Source organism: Gigantopelta aegis, chromosome 2 (genome assembly GCF_016097555.1).
Source record: "Gigantopelta aegis isolate Gae_Host chromosome 2, Gae_host_genome, whole genome shotgun sequence".
Classification (NCBI taxonomy): Eukaryota; Metazoa; Mollusca; class Gastropoda; order Neomphalida; family Peltospiridae; genus Gigantopelta; species Gigantopelta aegis.
Window position 1 is genome coordinate 33,307,508 of NC_054700.1, and position 24,645 is coordinate 33,332,152.

The window sequence follows — 24,645 nt, forward strand, 5'->3', positions numbered from 1 at the left end:
CAATATCACTATTTACGGACGGTCATGTGACTGGGTTGTTTTTTTTTACCAATAAGAATACAGATATATTTGCATTATGTAATTAAATCTACATCTGATGAGTGAGAGCAATTCAACTCTCTCACGAAACAAGCCTGTCATGTAGAGATAAACATACACTTTTAACGATGTATCTATATCTATCTATATATATATATATATATACACTCAACAACGAAAGTTTAGCAAATATCTTTTATGACATCTAAATTTGCCATGGTTGAATAAATTTAAAAGAAAACCAGGTCCTCCTATTTGTGTTAAGGCAAAGGTTGATGGGTTTATGTTGTTTGTAAATGGTAAACATTCCAGATGTGAATATTAATTAATAAAAATAGGTTATGCCATTCCCTTAAACATTAGCTAAACTTTCGTTGTTGAGTATAGATATATATATATATATATATATATATATATATATATATATATATATATACAGTCGAACCTGGTCTAACGGTCACCTGTACATAACGGTCACCTGCCTATAACGGTCACTATAACTCCCTCCCAATGCATTTCCTTCCTTATTTGACCTGTACATAATGGTCACCTGTCCATAACGGCCAGCGGTCACTATTTTTCACTCAAAATCACAGGTTGAACCTGCTATAACGGTCACAAGATGATCGTCGTAAAGACGTTTTTTGGTTTATTTTTTTACCCTGGTTATGTCTTTACTTTTTCAAGCATCTTAAAAATTATAAATTAAATGTGTTTATATGGCCATGTTTGTAGCTTTGAGTTTATTTTCTGTCAAAGTAAAATTCCATTGTAATTCTCTGATCGTAATTGAAAAACAAACAGACACTCAGTAACTTCCGTGACACGCAGATACTGGTGGTGTAATTCGATTGGTTCTCAGCATCCTCACTGAATAGTAGACGACTTCCCATTGGCTGTACATAATGTAATTTGTATGTATGGTCACTCTATTAAGTCTCGAAAAACCAAACAAATGAGGTATTATGTTAGGTGTTTCCTTGTTTCTAGCCAGACATGATTGGTAAATAAACATGAATAGCTGAAGGCGGCGGTCATTGCAGATGTCCCGTGTTCGGATTTTTAAAGCGACTCCTGATTTTATTCAGCTGTAATCAACGATCATACTCCACTGAAGGATTAGCGGTGACATGAAACAAACAAATGAGTCAAACATGCCACATGGGTAATAACCTTCAATTACACAAAATATCTTCTGCAAGTCAATGTTAGCGTTTGCGAAATATATTAACGAACACATTTGTATGCAAAATGCCACCGAAAACTAGTACTGCTTTAACGTTAGAAGAGAGAATCGACGTTATTAACAAATATGAGAAAGGCAATTTAAGTGCGTGAAAGATCGCCGATCATTTTGGTGTAGGACGTTTTCAGATTAATTTTATTTTAAAAAGGAAAGCCGATGTTCTGGCCGATTTTGACAATAATGTTTCAGCCGAAAGAAAAAGGCAGAAGAAAGCAACAGGCAATGATGACATAAACAGCTAGTGTGGGAATGGTTTTAAAATGTGACATTTTTTTTTATATGACAGTTGTGATATTCTATGGGTTCTAATTTTGAACTTGTATATAAGGGTCACCTCTCTATAACGGCCATTTTTGTCAGGTCCCATGGGTGGCCGTTATATACAGGTTTGACTGTATATATATACACACACACACACACACTACCACTCTTCACCCGTGAAGAAAATTGGGGATGAAGCTGCTCATTTCAGACGTAACGGGTAGCGTCTATGACTACCCTAGTTCCGCACAAAAATTGTCATGATATATTTGGTAGGACCCCGCAAAGAATATTTACAAAACTAATAACCTGACCCCACCTGAACGATTCGATCAGGAAATCTTCAGCAGCGGGTGGCTGGCATTAAGCGCGATGCCTGTGCTAAACGTGTAATCTCAGATTTCCGATTTAGTTTCCGACAATCTTTTCGCTGTGTTCCGCCAAAATATATTACTATCACTAACATGTATCAGGCTTATAAGACTTAAATTACATATTTATTTGATGGTTGACCTCGTGGGATAAAGCGTTATACTTGTTTACAATAAATACGTTCTGTCAGTAGTGGGTTCGAATGCCTGACCTGAATGCATAAAAAGTTCAAATAACATTGTTTCGCAGGTGTTGATTCTTGAGAAAGAAAAAAATCTACACCAAGAACAATAGTGTAATGTCAAATGTAAGGATTAAAACGACTGAATGGATGGATGGTCTTCGGCGTCCTAGCACAAAACATACACAAGCTGAGGGTCAAATAGGTAGATTAATATGACAATAGAGAGTCTAAGATTTGTCTACGCGATCTCCCGCGTAACATGACCTATACATGTGACGTGTATCTAGGTCAGGAAAATATTTTTACACGGGCGTGTTGTTCGCGTATTTACGCGTAGAAGAAAATCCAAAGGTAAGTTGATACATTTGTTTCCTCATCAAATTTCTTGTAGTAAATGTACATGTAATTAACAGTGAAGCAATAACATTAAGTTAATGTGTTAAAGGACATTATGAAACTAAAAAATAATTTCCATCTTCATAGATGTCTATGCAATCAATAATTCAATGCAGGCGTGTTAACCATTGTAAAGTCCTAAACCAATATCGATTTCATACAACACGTATACAATTTTCCTTGAATCAAATAGTCCAATATTTTCCTATTAAGACAAATAAATTAAAAGAAATGAAACATATATTTAAAAATACAGCACAAGACCACTTGACACATTGGTACTAAATGAAATTAAAACAATTGCATATATTTTTGCCCACATGAAGCTTTTTTTCATGATAAACACAGTCACGCTTATCACCAATGGCAGGACTTGTGGTATTAACTGCTCTATCAAAATTATGTTCGGCGCACCTCTAACTTTGACCCAGCCGGATGTTATTTGGTTTAGTACTACCGGTAGCGATGACTTACAAAAGACTGTAATTGACGCATGTGTAGACTGGCTAAAAATGCAGTTAATACCACGAGTCGGTATCAGCGTGGTCTTCCCTGTACACCTGTAGGGGCCGGTTGCCGTTCGCTTCACTCGACTCACTGTTAACACCTGACTGGTCCCGGTGATAGTCCCTGGTCCGGACCAACTGAATACAATAGGCGCTCCCGGATTAGACACAGTGGTATGACAAGTCAGGACCAAGTCCGCATTCTCGATGGTGTCCAAAGGTGGGCGCACACTAAAATAAATAGTTGATGGTCTATCTGAAAAGTTTAATTTGTAAAGTTAAGAAAGTAATTTTTAAAAACAACAGTTGCTAAATATAGTCATAAAAGAGACATATGGTTAAATAGAGATTAACTAGTTACTAGTTAATGACGTACGTGAAGGATATTGGCTTTATCCTGTGACGGTAAGAATGGCAACTTTCGGGAGGCTTGGAGACGTTAAAAGTCATAATCTACTAGTATACGTTTATCACTTTGCTTTAACAGGTCATCTTAATCGGCCGATAGAAACTGTGGCTGCAGGATAAATCCACGTAACTATCCCCGTAAGGTCATTTATTAAAGGCGCTCAATCACGGATGGTTGACCTAATTATTGACCCAACAAAGTATTATATGACAATATATACATTTGATTTGTACCTAAAAGTACTTTATTGAACCATCTACATAACCAGCATTTTCCACTTATTATTGATATTTTATAAAAATAATTGAATTATGTCAACTGTCCATAATTCAGAGAAAAATAACGGCTATTTGGAGATGTCACGTATTATTTTGAGTCACGTGACGGGCATCCCCCGAATAACCGCAGTGTCAAAACGATTTACCAAGCTCGTGTAACGAGAACGCTTGACCGTCCTCTGCGACGTAGGGTAAATAGAAAAAAATAACAATGAAAATAAGTTATTAAAAATTAATAAAAACATGAACTGAATGATAATAAGCTTATACACTACTTTATTTTAGTAACAGAAGCATGTTAAATGTCGATAATCCCGACTATAGTACTGTCGGAAAAAGAATAAAAATGATTTTCGTCGATTATTTCTTACATATTAAACTGACAAGTAAATATTTTGTAAATATCTATTTAATGATAGTCTACCTAATTTAGCATTTACTTGTTTGGGCTCTCATTGATGTATAAGGTGGTGTTTACTCTTGAAATTAAAAGAAAGATGTCAGTACACAGGTGATTTGTGCACTTTATTGGAACAGACTATAACAAATTTTGGTCAACATGTGTCAATTTCATTGCTGTTACAATATATGAGGGACTGTTTCTGATGATGGTTTACCGGCTATCCCTCGCCAAAACAAAATATCTGTAGTCATTTATAAGTAACGGTTTAGCAAAACTGTCAAGAACTATTATGAGTGATCCATAATATACCGGTATTAAAGGTGCTATCTCAATGTTGCACAATGACAACTATTGCACACAAAAAATCTTTTTTAAAATAAAATTTTGATTTAACATTTAAAGAAGACACCTTTAACAATATGCCCATAAATTATTATAGGAAATAATTTTATCTACTGGTAGAAAATAAATTTTTATTGGAGATCTTTATCACAGCTCGCATATAACTATGATATAGCACCTTTAAATTGTTGCAAGATTGTGTAAATTTCTAATGTACTTATATTGAATTTATATTCAATACATATGCTTGTTATAATTAAATATTTATGCTGCAATTCAAAATAATCAGTTAACTTGCAGCTTTAAATTACAAGTTTGTTTAAGGGTAAATGAAATTGACACATATCGATCAAAATGTGTTAGAGTCTGTTCCAATAAAGGTCACCAAATCACTGACATCTTTAGTTTAATTTCAAGAGTAAACACTACCTTGTACATCAATGAGAGCCCAAACAAGTAAATGCTAAATTAGGTAGAGTATCATTGAATGGGTATTTACAAAATATTTACTTGTCAGTTTAATATGAAAGAAATAATCGACGAAAATCATTTTTATTCTATTTCCGACACTACTTTAGTTAGGCCTTTGCATCTACAGGCAAATTTATCGTTAGTCATACGCAAAAAACTCTGAACACCTGGATCACAAACACCTTCATTTTCCGCCTTGTCAAATTCATTTTATGTAAAATATGCCATAACAGCTAACTTGGGATAGGAATTGTTACATTTTAAAAGAACTAGACAGTGTTTATATACGATGTGACTATATATACGACGGCCGTGTATATAGCCTCCGCTAACGAGGGCTGGCTATATTCACAGCAAAAGTGTATATATAGGCGGTAAATAAGTATTTGATTGATCCATATTACCGAACCATCTGGAACAGAAGGAATACATACTAAGTACTTTATTGAACCATCTACATAACCAGCATTTTCCACTTATTATTGATATTTTATAAAAATAATTGAATTATGTCAACTGTCCATAATTCAGAGAAAAATAACGGCTATTTGGAGATGTCACGTATTATTTTGAGTCACGTGACGGGCATCCCCCGAATAACCGCAGTGTCAAAACGATTTACCAAGCTCGTGTAACGAGAACGCTTGACCGTCCTCTGCGACGTAGGGTAAATAGAAAAAAATAACAATGAAAATAAGTTATTAAAAATTAATAAAAACATGAACTGAATGATAATAATCGACGAAAATCATTTTTATTCTATTTCCAGTTTGAACTGGTTTAAACCACTTATTAAAATATGTATATAAAGAGCGTATATTGTATATTTTTAAATCATTTCATTCACAGACAGTAAGAGAGACACATTGAGCGTGGTGTTTATTTATTTAAATGGCAGATAAACGGCAATTTTTAAACACTGTGACTTCAGTACAAGAACTTGAAGCGTGGGCGCATGACCACGCCCTGGAAGATGATCAAGAAGTCAATCTTAAACGCATTGAATTACTGTCTAAAGAACTGATTTCTAACAATGAAAATAAACCTTCAAAAACCGGCTATGTTTGCAACGTATGTCAGCGCTGTTTTAAGTGGAACAAAGACCTCCTACGACACACCCGTACAGTCCATGGGGATGAACGATTCCAGTGTGTTAAGTGTGGACATTCATTTTCCCGCCTGAATAACTATAACAGTCATCAATGCTCACTAAAACGGACATCATCAGAAGACAACCAACAGGCCAAACGACGGTGCCTACGACCTCTCGGTAACAATGTCAACAAAAACTCCGACCCTTGTGATGTACCAGCCCGGCTAGCTAAGTGTAATTGGTGTGGTCACGTTAAATGTTTACTTCCCGGTAAGCGCTTTTGTGAGGGTTGTTCAACAAAAGGTCGGGAATGCAGCCAATGTCATAGACCACTACCCGAGCGGTTCTACAGTCAACGGGTCAACCAGTGCGATAGGTGTATCCACCGGCGTGAACGCTACGAAGAAAGACGAAACCAGGTTGGAGCGGGCCGTATAGATGCACTCGAGGGGGCAATTTCAACGACAACATTGACACCCAACCGAGAAAATTATGTTGACATTCTTCAGTTCTTAGCTGATGAACAATTTAATATTGTACAGATTTTGCATAATTCTTTAACAGCAAACAAAGGTATGAAGTGGTTTTTAACTTTAAAATTGAAAGTTATCAAATATGATGAAAACAATGAAAGTATATTGGCAGAACCTATACTTAGAACTACTAATGTTTTAACCACTAATTTCTCTGAATTGGAGAAACAATTAGCAGAGGGATTTCAAAAATTGTACACATCATCACAAGAATTTCAAGCTGAAGGGAGTGGATGGGCTATCGATCATATCATACATTTGGAAGTTAATACAGCTCAATATGTTCCTTTGACTGGTAGTAGCTATATGCCTCTTCCTAGAGTCCTTGCAGACAAAAAAACCATACTGAACATTCAGAACGAAGATCAGAAATGTTTTATTTGGTCTGTCTTAGCAGCTCTGCACCCATTATCTTTCAAGCATCATACCAACAGGGTAAATAAATATGAACCTTATGAAACTGAACTAAATTTAGATGGAATTGATATGCCCATTCCCTTATCACAATTATCAAAATTCGAAAAACTAAACAGTATTTCAGTAAATGTCTTTGGATTTGATGAGAATGATGGTGTATTTCCTTTACACAAAAGTACATTCAAATGTTCAACTGAGGTAGATTTAATGCTACTCAGCCAGGGGGAAAAGAGACACTTTTGTCTCATTCGCAATTGCAGTAGGTTGATCGGAAATAGAACAAAACATGGACATCAAACATTTTATTGTCGTTCTTGTGTACATGGTTTTACTAGACAAGATTTGTTAGATGATCACACACCATATTGCAATTCATATGGTCTTCAGAAAGTAAAACTCCCCACAGAAGACAACAAGTGGGTTCAGTTTAAATAGTATTCGCAAACAGTTTAAGAGTACCGTTCATAATTGTTGCGGATTTTGAGTCTCTTACGCGAAAAATCAGTGGCTGTGTGAATGATCCCACTTTTTCAACCACTACAAAGTATCAAAAGCATGAACCATCTGGCTTCTGTTATAAAGTTGTTAGCTCTGATCCTTCGTATTACAAAACTACTGTTGTATACAGGGGCCCAAATGTTATTAATAATTTCATTGATCATCTATTAGAAGAAAGTAAGAATATTGGAGAAATCTTAAAAATCGTGGAACCAATGAAATTGACAGTAGAGGATGAGAGAACATTTAGAACCGCTAGTACATGTCATATTTGTCAAGGAAAGCTAGGGTCAGACCGAGTTCGCGACCATGATCATTTGACTGGAGTTTATAGGGGTCCTGCACACAATAAATGCAATTTACAGTACCAGTTTAGGAGGAACAAGGGGAAACAGAGCAATCTTAACGAGTTCTTTATTCCTGTTGTTTTTCACAACCTTAAAGGTTATGATAGCCACCTGATCATGAGGTATTTGGATAAATCTGTTAAACAAAAACTACACTGTCTAGCCAACAACATGGAAAAATACATATCATTCTGTTGGCAGTTTACGGTTCATAGACTCACTTCAGTTTTTGAACGCATCGCTTGAGACACTGGTTACTAATTTGAAAGCAGACGGTAGTGATAAATTCTTTCAACTCACAAAAGAATTTTCAGATGAACAGAAAATCAGCTTACTTCTAAGAAAAGGGGTATACCCTTATGACTTTATGGATGACGAGTCTAAATTTAACATGTCTCAGCTCCCTGCTCAAGCTGAGTTTTATAATAGTCTAACTGATAGTGATATCTCGGACGAGGATTATGAGCATGCTCATCAGGTGTGGACAACGTTTGACTTGAAAACCATGGGAGAGTACCACGATTTGTACATGAAAACAGATGTTCTTGTCTTGGCAGATGTATTTGAAAATTTTAGAAACATGTGCTTAGATTATTATGATTTGGATAGTGCTCATTATTTCACTTTACTCGGTGTAGGGTGGGATGCCATGTTCAAGATGGGAGGTGTGGAACTTGAACTTCTCACAGATTTGGACATGCATCTTATGATAGAGCATGGTCTAAGAGGTGGAATTTCAATGATATCAAAAACGTTTTCCAAAGCTAACAATCCTTATCTTGAAACATTTAATGAAAATGAACCCTCCACCTATCTTATGTATTTGGATGCTAATAACCTGTATGGACATAGCATGTCCCAATACCTCCCTGAAAGAGATTTCGAGTGGGTTAAAGACTTGGACAGTCTTGACATTATGACTGTGACAGAGAATTCAAACACGGGGTATATTTTGGAGGTGGATCTTGAATACCCCACAGAGTTAAAGACCTATATCGATTTCAACACGGAAAAAAGAAAGCAGTCCAAAAATGAAACTGAAAAAGCTTTTTTTAAGTTGATGAACAACTCCTGCTTTGGTCGAAGCATGATGAATGTAAGAAAGCATGTGAATGTGGAGCTGGTCAATTCAAAGAAACGTTTAAAGAAACTCTGTGCTAAACCCACATTTGAAGGCTTTAAAATATTTAACCCTGATTTGGCTGCAGTTCATCTTAAGAAAGCCACTATCATTCTTAACCAGCCTATCTATGCCGGATTTTCAATTCTAGACATGTCTAAAATTGTTATGTATGAATTTCACTATGATTTCATGAGAGCAAAGTATGGTAATAAAGTCCAGCTTTTATTCACGGATACAGATTCACTGTGTTATGAGATAGAAACAGAAGATATCTATTCGGATTTTCAGAAACATGCCAACTTGTTTGACACTATAATCTCTCTCACCCTCTCTTCTCTACTGTAAATGCCAAAGTGTTCGGTAAAATGAAGGATGAGCTTGGGGGATCTGTCATGGAAGAGTTTGTAGGTCTTAGACCGAAAATGTATTCGGTTTTGTATGAGGGAAAAGAGAAAAAAATAGCTAAAGGTGTTAGTAAAACTGTGATAAAAAAGGTCCTGAAGCATACTATGTATAAGAAATGTTTGTTTGAACATTGCCAACTGAGACATAGCATGACTAATATTCAGAGTCTGAATCATCAGCTTTACAGTGTAGCTACTAACAAGATAAGTTTATCTCCCTAGGATGACAAACGCTATGTCCTTGAAGATGGAATCCATACTCTAGCCCATGGACACTACCGTACTCATCCTGGAATCATTGATTAGGCTATAAACCACATGTGCATAATATTGTCTATTGTAAATGAGAACCACTTCATACCTTATAATGATTTTCATGTATGCATATATGTTAACCTTTTTATATGGTGCCCTCTTAATAAAATAGATTTTGTTTTTCTTGTAATAAACTTAACTTGTTTAATGCCTTTTTGTTTTGTTTTATTTAACTTAATACAATAAATAAATAACAAGAGAAATGCTTGATTACTGCAATGTATTTTATTTCTCTCAACATACATATATTATGATACGTGTCAAGGATAAAGGGAAACTCTTGACTGTATCTTACATATATATACACACAAAACTATTCAGTATCTGTATCATTTTCATTTTCATTTTCTTCTTCTTGATCATTGACTAAGTCCTCAGCTTCAGAAAAATCTATCTGGGACAGTATATCTTTGACATTGGGTTTCATCCACAATTCAATCTTGGTAGAGATTACATCTGGGTCCGTCTCAGGGTCCATATTCTTCACTTTAGACAGTATGGTTTTGAACAAGGGTGCTTCACTGAAATAAGTCACAAACTGTAGGGCTCGAACCATTCTGTCAATGAAAGTTTTTTCCCAACATTTTTGTAACGTCCTTTCAATCCATCTTTCAGACTTCCCTTGATCTTCATAAGTTTCTTTCTTTGCCTGAATGCTTTCTTTACAAGTTTTCAAGGTCAACTTCCACATCTCTGTCAGACCAGCAGCTTCCCATTCTTTGTAATCCAATTTGGAATCTTTTACATCGGTATTGATGGGTTCTTCATCCAGTTTGGCTCGTTTCCTTAAAGGTTGACCCCCCATTTTCGGGGCACCAGGTTTTTACATGACGTTGAAGATCATGGTTTTTCTCAAACAAAATACCCGCATTCGTCACAGGAAGGCATGTTGACAACTGTATCAATATCCTCAGTATCACTATAATTAAATTCACTGTCAACTTCAGAAGTTTCTGTCACGTCGTTTAAGTTGTTGTGTTTGATGTTCACAGGAGGACTGTCACTATTCAACTGAGGTGACTCTCTCGAATGATGGTTCTTTTATAGTTGTTGAGAAACACTGTCACTAGTAGTTAGAACATTAGGTTTAAGTCTCTCATTCTCAGAGGTAGAAGGTCGTAAATCAATAGTCAGATTACCATAAGGTTGCTGAACAGCTGCTTCATACACAGACATAAAACGATCAGTACTGTTGGGATAAATTCTTCTTGCAAACAAGTTCACTTGTTGCCTGTCCACGGGTGAATTGAACAGAGTCACAAAATGTGAATTCAGAGCAATGTCACGTGACTCCTTGCCTCTCGGAAACAAATTTTGTAACAGCAAAAAATTAATGACATTCTTGTGATGTGAAGTACGAGTAAACAGTTGAGAAATACGTTTATCATCCTTGGCCTCGGTCATGTGATCATCCAGAATTAAAACATTATTGTTGTGTGCATCAAAGTAGTTGTCGTCCTGCAGGTTGTAAGGGATACCTTTCACAAACTGAATTTGAGGCATGGTCTCACGAATAGTATCATAAAGGGGTTGCCACTCGTTGTAACACCATACAATGTTGTTAGGTGTTGGCTTGATGAGTCCTTTCCGAAGTATATGATACATAAACATTGTCTTCCCACATCCACTAGGGCCCACGAAAATGACATTGGAAGGTATAGTAAAATAAAACGGTTCTTCATCTGGTACCTGCTGAGCTTGCATTCCTGGTGGTGGTGGTGGTGGTGAATGACTGGTCTGTCTATGTCTGAGCATGGCATCCCTCCTCGAAAAAAATTTCTGACAATCTGGACACGATGTTGATCCCATGATGTCCAGGTAAAAACTAACTCAAATACAACACTCGCTATTATTTATACCAACTGGAGATTTGCTTCTGGAATCCAGCTGTTAAACTTCTTAGGATAGCCCATCCACTTAACAAACACCTGTTTCTCACCTCTCCTCTTTCTTCTCTTAAGCACTTTCTCCACCTTCCAAATGTTATTGTCCGTTTTGAAGACTTGCTGTAACTCATTTTCGTAGAAGCTACCTTCAATGGGGTCATCTGCATAATCTTTCAGTTGATATATAGGAAAACCATGTCTGTAGTATCTTCTCTTAATTATAAATATTTCTTCAGACCATTTTTTTTTATAATCTCGTTGAAAAGTATACCTCAAATGAGAAATTCTGACTTGATCCCCAACCTTAAATTTAAATAGTTTCTTTTTGGGTTTTGACTTTGGTTTTAACGGATCAATGTACTGTTCTTTCCATACAACAGCTTCATTTTGCTCGTCTATTTCTGAAGGTGACCGCTGATTTAACGACCTGTGTGGTCTATTATTGTAACCATCGACTAGATCTTGCAGAATATCCAAGTAATGATAAGTCTGTTTAAAAGTAAAATAGCTGTACATAGCAGCCTTCAGAGTTCGTATCACTCTCTCGGCATATGAAGCTTTGGTCTCATTCTGAGTGACGTAATAATCTATGCCCTTGTCTTTCAAAAAGGATTTCACTTTATTGTTATTAAATTCACGGCCTTTATCTGATCTAATAATCCCTGGTAAAGGTGCAGTGGTAAATATTTTCTTCAGTGCTTTAAAGACAGATTCTGGTTGTTTGTTTTTCATGGGTTCAACCCATAGATATCTTGTAAACACGTTGATAGCTATCAGCAGGAATTTCACACTGTCGTTGGCTGAAGCAAGATTAGACACATCAGCTAAGTCAATATCCCAGCGTGCATTCATCCCACTGGCCACAAGCCTGTTTCTTTTGAACTTGTAGCGTAACGCTCGCTGAAGTGAATAAGCATCTTGTGAAGCAAGCCACTGTTTGATATGATTTAAACTAATGTCAAATTTACCTTCCTTTTTCACAATATAATACAATTTATTTACCCCCGAATAGGAAGCTGGATGTTTTGGATTGAAATAAATATCAGATAAATATTGTGTCCATCCTTCTGTGGGCATGGTTTTAGATTAAATGAAGTAAAAACGAAATGTTGACAATATTTATATTGGAGACACTCGCGGTCAGTTAAGCGCACAACACAGCGTGACCTAGTTAGACCCATGTACACATTCCAGCAGATCACAATAGACCCTGTTTCGCACACGACTGTTTGTATTACAACTTCAGACACAACTACATACTATCATACATCGTAAGAATATAAAACTAAAACATCATTATTGTTTAAATAGCGCTGTACGAGTTGGATTTCAACTGGTAAGCTGGCTAAAATAGTAAAGTACATACACTGCAACAGTGACCTGGTTTCGGCCCGTAGCGTGTATTTACTACAGCGTGACCCGAATAGACCCAGCCATGCAGTTGGGGTGTTGCGTACTTTATTTATAGAATAATTGGACACTGCACCACACCATGCACTGGAATAACACTTGTACTAATTATTCAAGAAGTCATTGCCAAACAATATTAATACAATACGCAGGTGCAAGCACCTGTCATCCGATTTAAAAGGGTATCGTGTATTTACTATAGAGTGTTCTGAACTAATCAGTACGGGTGATGCGCACTTTATTCACAGAACAATAGGATATTGCACCACAACGTGCACTGCTGTGACCCCATTTCTAAAACTAGATGGCGGCAGGCGGCAGGGGCGTTGAATCGGCAAAGTATCATCATCATCATGCGTGCACACACGCATAATCGCAAGCCCGAACTTGTCCCTGCACGTAGAACTGGCTTTACCTGGGTTAAGTAATAATTAAGCCAACCTTTGGATGGCAAAGCATGCGACAGTAGGCCCCTATACTGGGTGGGTGGTGGTGGTGGGGGGGGTTATTGTTTTTTTGTTGGGGGGGGGGTTGGGGGGGGGTGTTTTTTCTAAGCCGTACATTAAAGGGACATTGCTGAGTTTGTTGCATTGTAAGATGTTTCCGACTAATAAAATATTTCTGTGATTAAACTTGCATATTAAATAGGTTTTCTTGTTTAGAATAACAGTGTCTGTATATTCAACGTGTTTCTGGTCGTCTTAATATTTTTAAGTAGTTGAAACTGGATTTTGTCTTCAAATAATTTCGTACGTACGAAAAATCATATTTTAGTAAATAAAATGAAATTTAACCTAGTACAAATATTAGAACGATCAGAAACACGTTGAATACACAGACACTGTTATTCTAAACAAGAAAATATATTTAATATGCAAGTTTAATCGTAGAAATATTTTATTAGTCGATAACATCTTAAAAACTGCAGCAAACTCAGGAATATCCCTTTAAACCGAATGGACACTTTGCGAATCAGTCAAAATAATTTGCAAACGTTTAATGTAAAAACGACTGGCTGGTCGTATGCCACATTTGTGATGCTGGAAAACATGTTATCCGTTTTCGAACCAAGCACTATAGCGGTGTAACCGTCTAGACTCTCTCCCCTGCTAAATTCCATTCCTGATAATATTAATAATCTGATTGGATCTCTACTAAAAACAGGTGGTAAAATCACCGATATACCTGTCGCAAATTTTCTGGCAGAAATACGTCATAGGTTAAGCAAAGAACAGGGTTGTTTTGTAATGACGTCATAAAGACAATTTCTGTAGCGTTCATATTACGTACAGAAGTCGTTAAAGGGACACACCCTAGTTACGGCTATTTGTTAACCATTACGGCGTTGTTTTTCGCTATTAAACCCCATTTTTCACAAATAAAATTGCACTTTACTTACATTTTATTATTTAGAATACACATTTCCATTCACCTGAAGTGCTTTTTGGTAATCCCGATGTTTGTAAAACCACGAAATGCATTTTTTGCTTTTTTTCACAAGACGTGCTGTCGAGAAAAAACCGTTGAGCAGACAAGGTCTAATCTATTTTTAGAGGGGATATTTCCATTTCAATGTCACAGACGTTGGTATACCACGTGACCGTTATCATTTGTTTTCTCGTGCACGGTTCGCGCAATCAACATCCGATTTGTTGTTGTTCATTTGTGAGATTTTTCTTCACAGTTCGTGAACATTTTCAGTAACAATAAAGTTCAGACAAGTAAGTGTCTCAATACAAAACGTTACAAACCCTTAAAACCAATAATTTTGCTAAGTCTTACGATATCTGGAGAGGGGATACAACCAAGACAGAACAGTTGGAACATGTTCAGGAGAGGTGAAAAGAACGCACCCCAAGTCTGTGCGCACTCTGTGAAATTTGTCGTGACGTAGGCATTGTTGTGCTTCGAGCGACATCTACCGGTGACATCAGAATACTAACTTTTAAAATTATTTCAAGCAATTGGGACATGGGGATTCCCATGGTATTTATCGATATAAAACCTGCTTTTTCACTCCATTTGATAAAAATGTGATCTAAGTGTGTTACAGGTTTGTAGATTAACCAAATTATAATTTATTTTCGCTGGATGGAACTAGGGTGTGCGGCTTTAAGATGAGAAAACAGCACTTTATTTATGTAAATGATTAACTTTTGTTTTAATTTCTCCATAAACATGTACCAAGACCGGTGTAACACCTGCAACTAAAAATGAACAAAAGGTTGTTTTAGATTCTGTAGTTTTGATGGTAGAAACACAGTAGTTTATTTCTTCTTTATTTTCTTGATTGCTTCGAACATGAACTGATTTCATGAATTATATGTCAAATTTAATTGATTTTCCAGCGTTATTATGGCTGTTACACACTTGAAACGTTACGGATGTTACACATTATGACATCTTAACCATTTACTTAAAAAACAATAAAACATGTTTAATAATGTTCCAATTTTAAAACAATTGTATACTGTATTATGGTTGTTTGCATTATTATAGCTTACAGTGTCGGTTGGAATAAAAATTAAATGACATATACAAAATTACTATCTAGGCAAAAATGCATACTGAGCTTTTACCAAATAACCAGAAATGTATTGGACATACAGATTTTAATATTTTAAGTAAAACAAATGCAAGTAGATTATAATTATAATAATTAAGGTAACTTGTTCTGGCCAAAAACGTGTAAAAATACCTAAAACCTCAAGGTAGTTTCTTTAAAACCCATCGCTACGGGATTTACATTTCGAAAGGGGTAAATATTTTTTGTATCACTGTTTATATCTGTGTTTTGTACAGTTAACATCAAAACATGTTTCTCTGTCAAATTCCATCAAATATATAGGTTTAAGAATTTTGTTTTACATTTCAAAGCAAATATTAATAGATAAATTTGGCGGGAAGATGCTATCACGCAACTTTGAGATAGCACCTTTAAGTGATAATACGGCTGTAAAGCGACTGTCTCGAATTTGTTCCTATTCTAACATGTTTTCGACTAATAGGGCCATATTTGAGAACCATGATTACATAATGAAACAAACGTTCTTGCTTAGAAGCGCAAAAATACTCGTGCCAAAAAAAAATTTAATCTAACCCTAAGCAAACGCTGGCTAGTTCAGTCCTGTCCAGTGGGCAAGAAACTAATTTACTACATACCTATTCAATCTTACTATAGTAATAAAGTCATTTTCAAACCGTGTGATAAATGTAATTTGTATCACACATATGTGCGATCTGCACCGGAACTTGTAAATGGGGAATTCCCTTTTTATTTTTACTGGAGTTAGCGCCTTTTTTGTTACTGATGTCATGTTTGATTTACAAATTACGTCACGTCGTATTTAAAACATTACACAAGACTGATTCTTAACGTTAAGTAAATCCACGAAAGGAGGATTGATCATAGATTTAAGAAAGTGTAGCAGACGCGGATCCAGGTCTGGAACACCCCCCTCCCCCCCCCCCCCCCCCCCCCCCCCCCCCCTGCTCGTGACACAAAATTAATTTCATTATAAAGAATAAAGAAAACAAACGGTTATGTTCGATCCTGAGACATTTCAGACATGGTTTGGGTGTTTGAACAAGCAGGATTTTGATAACGGGAATATACTTCAAATCCATCTAAAGCTATCTTCAAATATGAAAATTTCCTATCGAGGGGGGGGAGGGGCCTTCAAAGGCTCAAGACTGGACACACACACCCTGCTAAAATCCCTGGATCCGCCCCTGTGTAGTTATGACGTTAAATAAAATTTTAAAAATTTGGTAAAAAAACATAAAAGAAGGTATGTAGTAAATACAGACCTTCACATACGTTGTTTTCGCTTCCTATTCATTGCACTCGTTTATTTTGCGCAAGATACCACTCAACCACTACGCGGTCTCGTGGTATATAGGCGTATATATAGAGAGAGATTATTATATATATATATATATATATATATATATATATATATATATATATATTCTTGCGCAAAATAACAAAATGTCAAAATTACATTGTGTAATGTAGTCGTTAAAACGTCTCTGTTAGTCGAAAAAAACTCATCATTTTCATTTCAACTTATTTTCGCGCTTATATAAAATTAAGGTTCAAGCACACTGTCCTGGGCACACACCTCAGCTATCTGGGCTGTCTGTACACGACAGTGGTTTAGTTGTCAGTTGGTTAGTAGTTAGTGAGAGAGAAGACGGTGTAGTGGCCTTAAGAACACCTACCCATTGAGCCCTTAAGAACTCGCTCTTGGTTGGAGCCGGTATCGAGCTGCGAACCCTGTACCTACCAGCCTGTAGTCCGATGGCTTAACCACTGTGCCACCGAGGCTGGTTGAAAACTCATTATAAGTGGCTTAGTGTACTGGTAACCTCATTGCTGAAATCGAATTATCGCCACCACCACCACCATCTCTACGGGTACTTCTTCAAAAACTAAATTCTAGATCCACTCCTTAATACTTACACTGGACATCAATACTTGCAGTGGCTGATACAGAGGTTGCGTTTGTTACAAATGTACAGACATATGGTCCAGCCATTTCTTTGGTCACGTTGGCTTTCGGAAAGGTTATGTCCCCTGTCGTGAATTCATTGTTCTTCGAAATGGCAAATTCAAAGCCTTCTCCAAAAGTGTAATTATTTGACTGAAAATCCATCCTGTAAATCTGATGACCAGAGGGATCCGTCCATGTAAGATATAATTCCGTCTCCGTATTATCTGACGTAAATTTACACCTAAGATCAAGGTCGGAACAATTGACAGCTGCCGTGAAATTGTCTGCTGTAACAATGGCACTGTCTGACGAGTCTGTGAAATCAAGAATACAAATTAAAGGTACAGTATTCACATCATGCGAGCTTTATTTTCTATACTAAGTGAATATACGCTTTTAAGTGCACATGCACGCGTAAACACACACGCAGTCACACACAGCAGTCTCTCACACACACACACGTGGGGTTTTTTGTGGGGAGAGGGTGGTTTTGTTTAGTTTTGTTTGGGGTTTTTTATTTGTTTGAGGGTTTTGTTTAACGACACCACTACAGTACATTGATTTATTAATCATTGCCTATTGGATGTTAGACATTTGGTAATTTTGACATATATACTACTCAAAAGAATTTAAGGGTCAAAAATTTATAACCAAATAAGTTTCAGAGTGTATTAGATTGATGATGTAAACTACACCAAAAATTTAATTTATTGTTCCATATTTACAAAAAAACACAAATAAACGTCACTGTATACAAGAAAGTCACATGACATGCTGTCAAAGTTGAAGGTTGTCAAACATGGATTTTACACATTAGAACATTCGTTTAATAGTGTGTGAATCCACCCCTGGCGCGAATACACTCGACACATCGTTGCCTCATGCTGTTGATCAGACGTCTGAAGAACTCTTGGGGAATGGCCTGCCACTCTGCCATAAGAAGTTGACCCAGATCATGAAGGTTGGCCGGAGGGGCATGGTTATCCCGAACTCTCCTGCCTAATTCGTCCCAGGCGCGCTCTATTGGGGCCAAGTCAGGCGAATATGTTGGCCAATCCATCCTGGCGATACCTTGTTGTCTGAGAAAGTCCGTTACCACCCTGGCGCGGTGGGGTCTGGTATTGTCATCCTGCAGAACTGCCCCGCCGCCAATCTGCTGAAGGCCTGGGAGAACCAACGGCCGGATAATCTCATTCAGATAGCGGATTCCATTCAGATTGCCATCCACCACATAGAGATGTGGTGGATAGAGATGCCGCCCCACACCATGACGCTGCCACCACCGAACCGGTGACGTTGTCTAACGTTAACTTCAGCGAAGCGCTCCCCAGGACGTCTGTAGACACGAACCCGACCGTCGTTGAACTGGAGACTAAACCTGGACTCATCAGTGAACATCACTCGACCCCACTGAACACGTTGCCACCACAGATGAAGCGTGCACCAGTGACGTCTGGCCGTTCTGTGACGTGGTAGGAGTGGTGGTCGAACAGCCTGGCGACGGCAGCGTAGATTATTGGCTCTCAGACGATTGCGTATGGTTTGATCAGACACTCGAGTTCCAGTCGCAGTCCGCAGATTGTCACGTAATCGGCGTGCAGTGGTTGTGCGTTGACGTAGAGCCATATTGGTGATGTAGCGGTCCTCTCTATTTGTAGTGCTTCGGGGTCTTCCCGAACGTGGACGATTTCGAACAGAATTCGTTGCTTGGTACCGTTGCCACAGTCGGCCAACGACACTCTGACTGACACCAAGTCTCAGAGCAACATTTCTTTGCGTATTGCCATCCTGAAGCCAAGCAATAGCCCTTCCTCGATCTTCGATAGTCAGTTGAATTTGGAGTGTGCACCGTACACGAACGCAAGCTCCAATTATACGGAAATTCAGCATTGGGAACATGGAATACACATGCAAAGCGTGTAAATGAAGCGCTTTGTGAAAAAGCAAGTTATGGGCACTTAGCAGACCTTTCGCTTTCGCCCTAATTTACGTGCAAATGTAAGCATGTTTTCGCCATTAGAACTAGTCGACAGTGTCAATGACAGTGGATTTTAATTCATTTATGGGTTGCTTAGACCCACTTTCGTTAAAATGGAACAATACCATGCGTATGGTCTAGCTAATATAATTGACATTCAGAAAATAATGTCGAAAATATCGTCTGACCCTTAAATTCTTTTGAGTAGTAATATAATCTTAGAGTGGAAATCCGCTACATTTTTCCATTTGTAGCAAGGGATTTTCTATATGCACTATATAAAAGTCGTGGTACACTGGCTGAAACGGGAAATACCCCAATGTTGCCACAGACGGGGATCAATCCCAGATCGACCGCGCATCAAGCGAACGCTTTACCACTGGGATACGTCCTGCATCTTCTAAATAAACAACCATTAAAATACACATGTGATGTCACTGAATCCATTATTTTTCTGTAATGGAGCGATGATTCCATAACTCTCCAGAAAGGGAGAGTTATTCGGATATTCCCCTTTACTTAAAACCATCCGAAGTCTTTTGTGATATTTAAACCCTTCGGTAACTTCAGTCAAGCAGTTTTCACTCTCAGTAACTGCGCGATCTAGTAACAGTTAAAGTTAACGTTTGTTTTGGTTAATGACACCACTAGAGCACATTGATTTGTTAATCATCGGCTGATGGATTTTAAACAGAGGAAACCCGCTACATTTTTCCTAATGCAGCAAAGGATCTGTTATATGCACTTTCCCACAGACAGGAAAGCACATACCATGCCTTTGACCAGTTGTGGTACACTGGTTGGAACGAGGAAAAAATAGTTGAATGCATCCACCGAGGTGGTTTGATCTTGTGACGCAAGCACCTCAAGCGTGCACTCAACCGACTGAACTAAATCTCGTCACCTCCACATGAACTCGGATATAATGTTGACGGCAGCCACCAGGGGTTTAGAATGGTATGTTGGGTGGATGACTGTAATAGGGACGGGTCGTTAGTAAATAAAGTACTCCGGCCTCGGTGGCGCAGTGGTTAAGCCATCGGACTACAGCCTGGTAGGTACAGGGTTCGCATCCCGGTACTGGCAGAGCGAGTTCTTAATGGTAGGTATAAGGCCACTACACCCTCTTCTCTCTCAATAACAACTAACCCACTGTCCTGGACAGGCAGCCCAGATAGTTGAGGTGTGTGCCCAGGACAGCATGCTTGAACTTTAATTGGCTATAAGCACGAAAATAAGTTGAAATGAAATGATGAAATAAATCACTTTGTTGGAAATGTTGATCGCCTGTTATAAAAATGTACGCTCTTTTAAACTGTATTCTTGGAATGATATGCTGTATATATATATATATATATATATATATATATATATATATATATATATATATATATATATATACTAGTATACTAGTATTACGTCATCAGCTTTCCGTTGACGGTGTAATTAAATCTACATCTGATGAGTGAGAGCAATAATTCAACTCTCTCACGAAACAAGCCTGTCATGTAGAGAAAAACATACACTTTTTAACGATATATATATATATATATATATATATATATATATATATATATATATATATATACTAGTATATATATATATATATATATATATATATATATATATATATATACATGTATATAAAATAATAAATAGATACAAAATGAAAGTATATATATTAAAAATAACTAAGTAAATAAATAAATAAATAAAATTTAAACGTTAAAACATGACAATGAAAAGAAAGATAAAATTTCCGATTTCTGCGATTTCACGCATGAACAAACAAAAAACCCAACAGCAAATAAACAACCATAAAAACAAACAAAACAAACCACATAATTATATTCAGTATCAATAATGCTAGGTTCAGACTACCAACTGTCAGCTGAATGTTGGCCAACTTTCTGCTCTCACGACTTCTACGATTGTCCAGTTGCTAGTGTGAGCGCTCTTACAACTCGATTCTCGTCGTATAATCCATTAGTTGTTAACCTGAACGCACACGTCGTAAGTAGGGAGTTGGGAGAAATTACAATGCAACCCGTCCAGTTGGCCAACTTAGTCGTAGCAGCTGACAGTGAGAGCCTAGCATAAATCGCATTACACTCACCTAAAAGTAAACCGCAAATCAGAAGTAAATGGATGACACGACAAGACATGGTCTGGTAGCCTTTAAAAACAAACATAATAAAAGAATTATATAACATAATTGAAAGTTTAAATAAAAGATTCCCTTTTCTCTTCTTTTTTTATCTTTTTTGCTACGACGCCTAGTTCATACATATTACCTATTGACATTCTTACTTTAATCCGACGCCATATAACCGTAAATCAAAAATGTGTTGAGTGCGTCGTTAAATAAAACATTTCCTTTCTTACTTTAATGTGCGCTCTGTTTGTATAGACCGGAAAAAATATTCAGTTGTCAGTCCCGGATCTTAGGATGTCGGTTATCCATTGACTTCAGGGGAGTACCCAGTCTAAACCAACTAACCTGGGGGTGTCTTAATCTATATATTATAAACAAAAAGCAGGCTGGGAGGTAATAATAATTACAATATGGTAATGTAGGGTTTTCTCCACCTAGTTTGATAGGATATTTTTTTTTCTTCAAATAAAAGGCATTTGTTAGTATTGTTCAAGGGATGGGGTTTCCCTGCCTACCCCCACCCAGTTAAGTTCGACCTAACAATAACCACTAGCTCGCTGTCCTGGACAGACAGTCAAGATAACTGACATGCGCCTCAATCGTAACTGGATATAAGTACAAACAAAATATTTTAAAGTGGGTTTTTTCCTGATGGACAATATAATTATTTACACTCACCAAAAAACCACAAAAAACTATATGTATGTATTTTTATATTTTTTGAATATCTCTATTGTATGTATGTCGGGTTTTGACTTAAACATACATATATTCAATGACGCACTGGCACGGGGGATATTAAAATCCTTTATTGCTTTCACAAATGTCCTCATGCCGTTACCGAGACCCGAACCTGTGGCACCCAATCGCCCGCAATTGTTGGGCCGGAACGCTTCCAATCAGACCAACTACGTTCCTCAAAACAGAACGATCGTTAGTCGACCAGATTCGTACCCTGTCCAACAACCACGCGGTTCTAAGGCCCCATGGCTTGGCAACGTTTGACTTACATGCAGATCTTATACGGCGTCAGTCTTACGGTTCAGGACCACACAGATATTGATAGAGGAAACTCGCTGTCGCCACTTTATGCGCTACTCTGGCTGGAATGAGAAATAGTCCAATGGGTCCACCGACGGGGATCGATCCCAGACCGACCGCGCATCAAGCGAATACGTTACCACTGGGCTACGTTCCGCCCCCAGTGTGTGTGTGTGTGTCTGTATATGTATGTATGTATACGTATGTATGTATATGTATGTATGTATATGTGTGTCTGTATATGTATGTATGTATGTATAATGTTATAAAATTTAATAGTTAAAAACAAAAGCAAAAATTTACGGGAAGCATGGCCCCCGTGCGCGCGCGCGCACACACACACACACACACACAACCCTCACCCCCACCCCCACCCCACATTAAAGACTGGCAACGCTATCTGATTTTATTTTAAAAGACCGCTTGGAGTTTGCTTGTACCTGTGGCGTAGACGGTGTGTGTGTGTGTGTGTGTGTGTGTGTGTGTGTGTGTGTGCGCGTGCGTGCGTGCGTGCGTGCGTGTGTGTGTGTGTGTGTGCGTGTGTGTGTATGTATATGTATGTATGTATATGTATATATGTATAATGTTATAAAATTTAATAGTTAAAAAAAACAGTTTGATTGGTGGGAAGCATGGCCCCAGTGGACACACACACACACAACCCTCACCCCCACCTCCCACCCCACCCCCAGCCCCGCCTACGCCTCAGGTACACGCAAACTCCAAGCGGTCTTTTAAAACTAAAATCAGATAGCGTTGCCAATCTTTAATGTGGACTTAATTATTTATTATAAACTAGTGCTCTGAGTTACTGTAGCCTGAATAGCCATATAACCGTAATTAAAATGTGTTGAGTGCGTCGTTAAATAAAACATTTCTTTCTTTCTCTCTCTCATAACTGTCCCAATGTCCGTCTAGCTCTCGAACGGCTGAGTACGCAGGCTAGGCTCCGAGATGTCGGCCTCTCTAATATGGACGTCCACACCACAATGATCAGGTGAAAACGTGCGACAATAAATGAGATTGTAAATTAATTAATCAACAAGGAAATGACAACATACCTGCCGATGGTGGGAAGCCGTGGAACACTTGGTTCTAAGTACACCTGTTATGATCGGACGATGAAATAAATGACATACTTCCTTCTTCAAACAAATCACAAACTTGTTTAGCCGCTCTAAAAATAATGTTCTTTCGCTATCCGTAACAGCGGGGTACTGTGACTTGTACAAAGGAATAGCTGACGTCACTGTCATTGCATAAAGGAGATTATATTTCTTAAAGGGGCACGCCCTAGTTGTTAACCATTACGCCGTTGTTTTTCGCTATTAAACCCATTTTCTCACAAATAAAATTGCACTTTACTTACATTTTATTATTTAGAATATACATTTTACTTACATTTTATTATTTAGAATATACATTTTCATTTACCTGAAGTGTTTTTTGGTAATCCTGGTAATCCTGGTGTTTGTAATACCACAAAATGCATTTTTCGTATTTCTTAAAAACGCATGCGCGTTTGAGAAAAAAACATTGAGCAGACAAGGTCTAATCTATTTTTTAGAGGGGATCTTCCCATTTCAACGTCACAGACGTTGGTATACCACGTGACCATTATCATTTTGGTTCGGTTTGTTTACTTGTGCACGGTTCGCGCAATCAACATCCGATTTGTTGTCGTTTGCTTGTCGTTCATTTGTGAGGTTTTTCTTCACAGTTCGTGAACATTTTCATTAACAATAAAGTTCAGACAAGTAAGTGTCTCAATACAAAACGTTACAAACCCTTAAAACCAATAAGTCTTACGATATCTGGAGAGGACAGAACAGTTGGAACATGCCCAGGAGATGTGAAAGGAACGCACCCTGTGCACTGTGTGCACTCTGGGAAATTTGTCGTGACATAGGCATTTCTGTGCTTCGAGCGACATCTACCGGTGACATCAGAATACTAACTTTCAAAATTATTTCAAGTAATTGGGTCACGGGGATTCCCATGGTATTTATCGATATAAAACCTGCTTTTTCACTCTATTTTAT

General features: G+C 37.6%; 1 protein-coding gene across 1 annotated transcript in view; it reads right to left on the reverse strand.

Moving 5' to 3' along the window:
* Positions 1-23,753, reverse strand: part of LOC121384027 (synaptogenesis protein syg-2-like) — a 124,881-nt gene extending 101,128 nt beyond the window's left edge. The window contains exons 1-4 of the mRNA XM_041514175.1: positions 23,665-23,753; positions 21,524-21,583; positions 17,399-17,743; positions 2,973-3,260 (exon numbers count right to left, since the gene is read on the reverse strand). Of these exons, the coding sequence (XP_041370109.1) occupies positions 2,973-3,260; positions 17,399-17,743; positions 21,524-21,572 (682 nt within the window). The 5' untranslated portion in view covers positions 21,573-21,583; positions 23,665-23,753. The remainder of the gene's footprint in view (positions 1-2,972; positions 3,261-17,398; positions 17,744-21,523; positions 21,584-23,664) is intronic.
* Between the last annotated feature and the right edge of the window lie 892 nt (positions 23,754-24,645).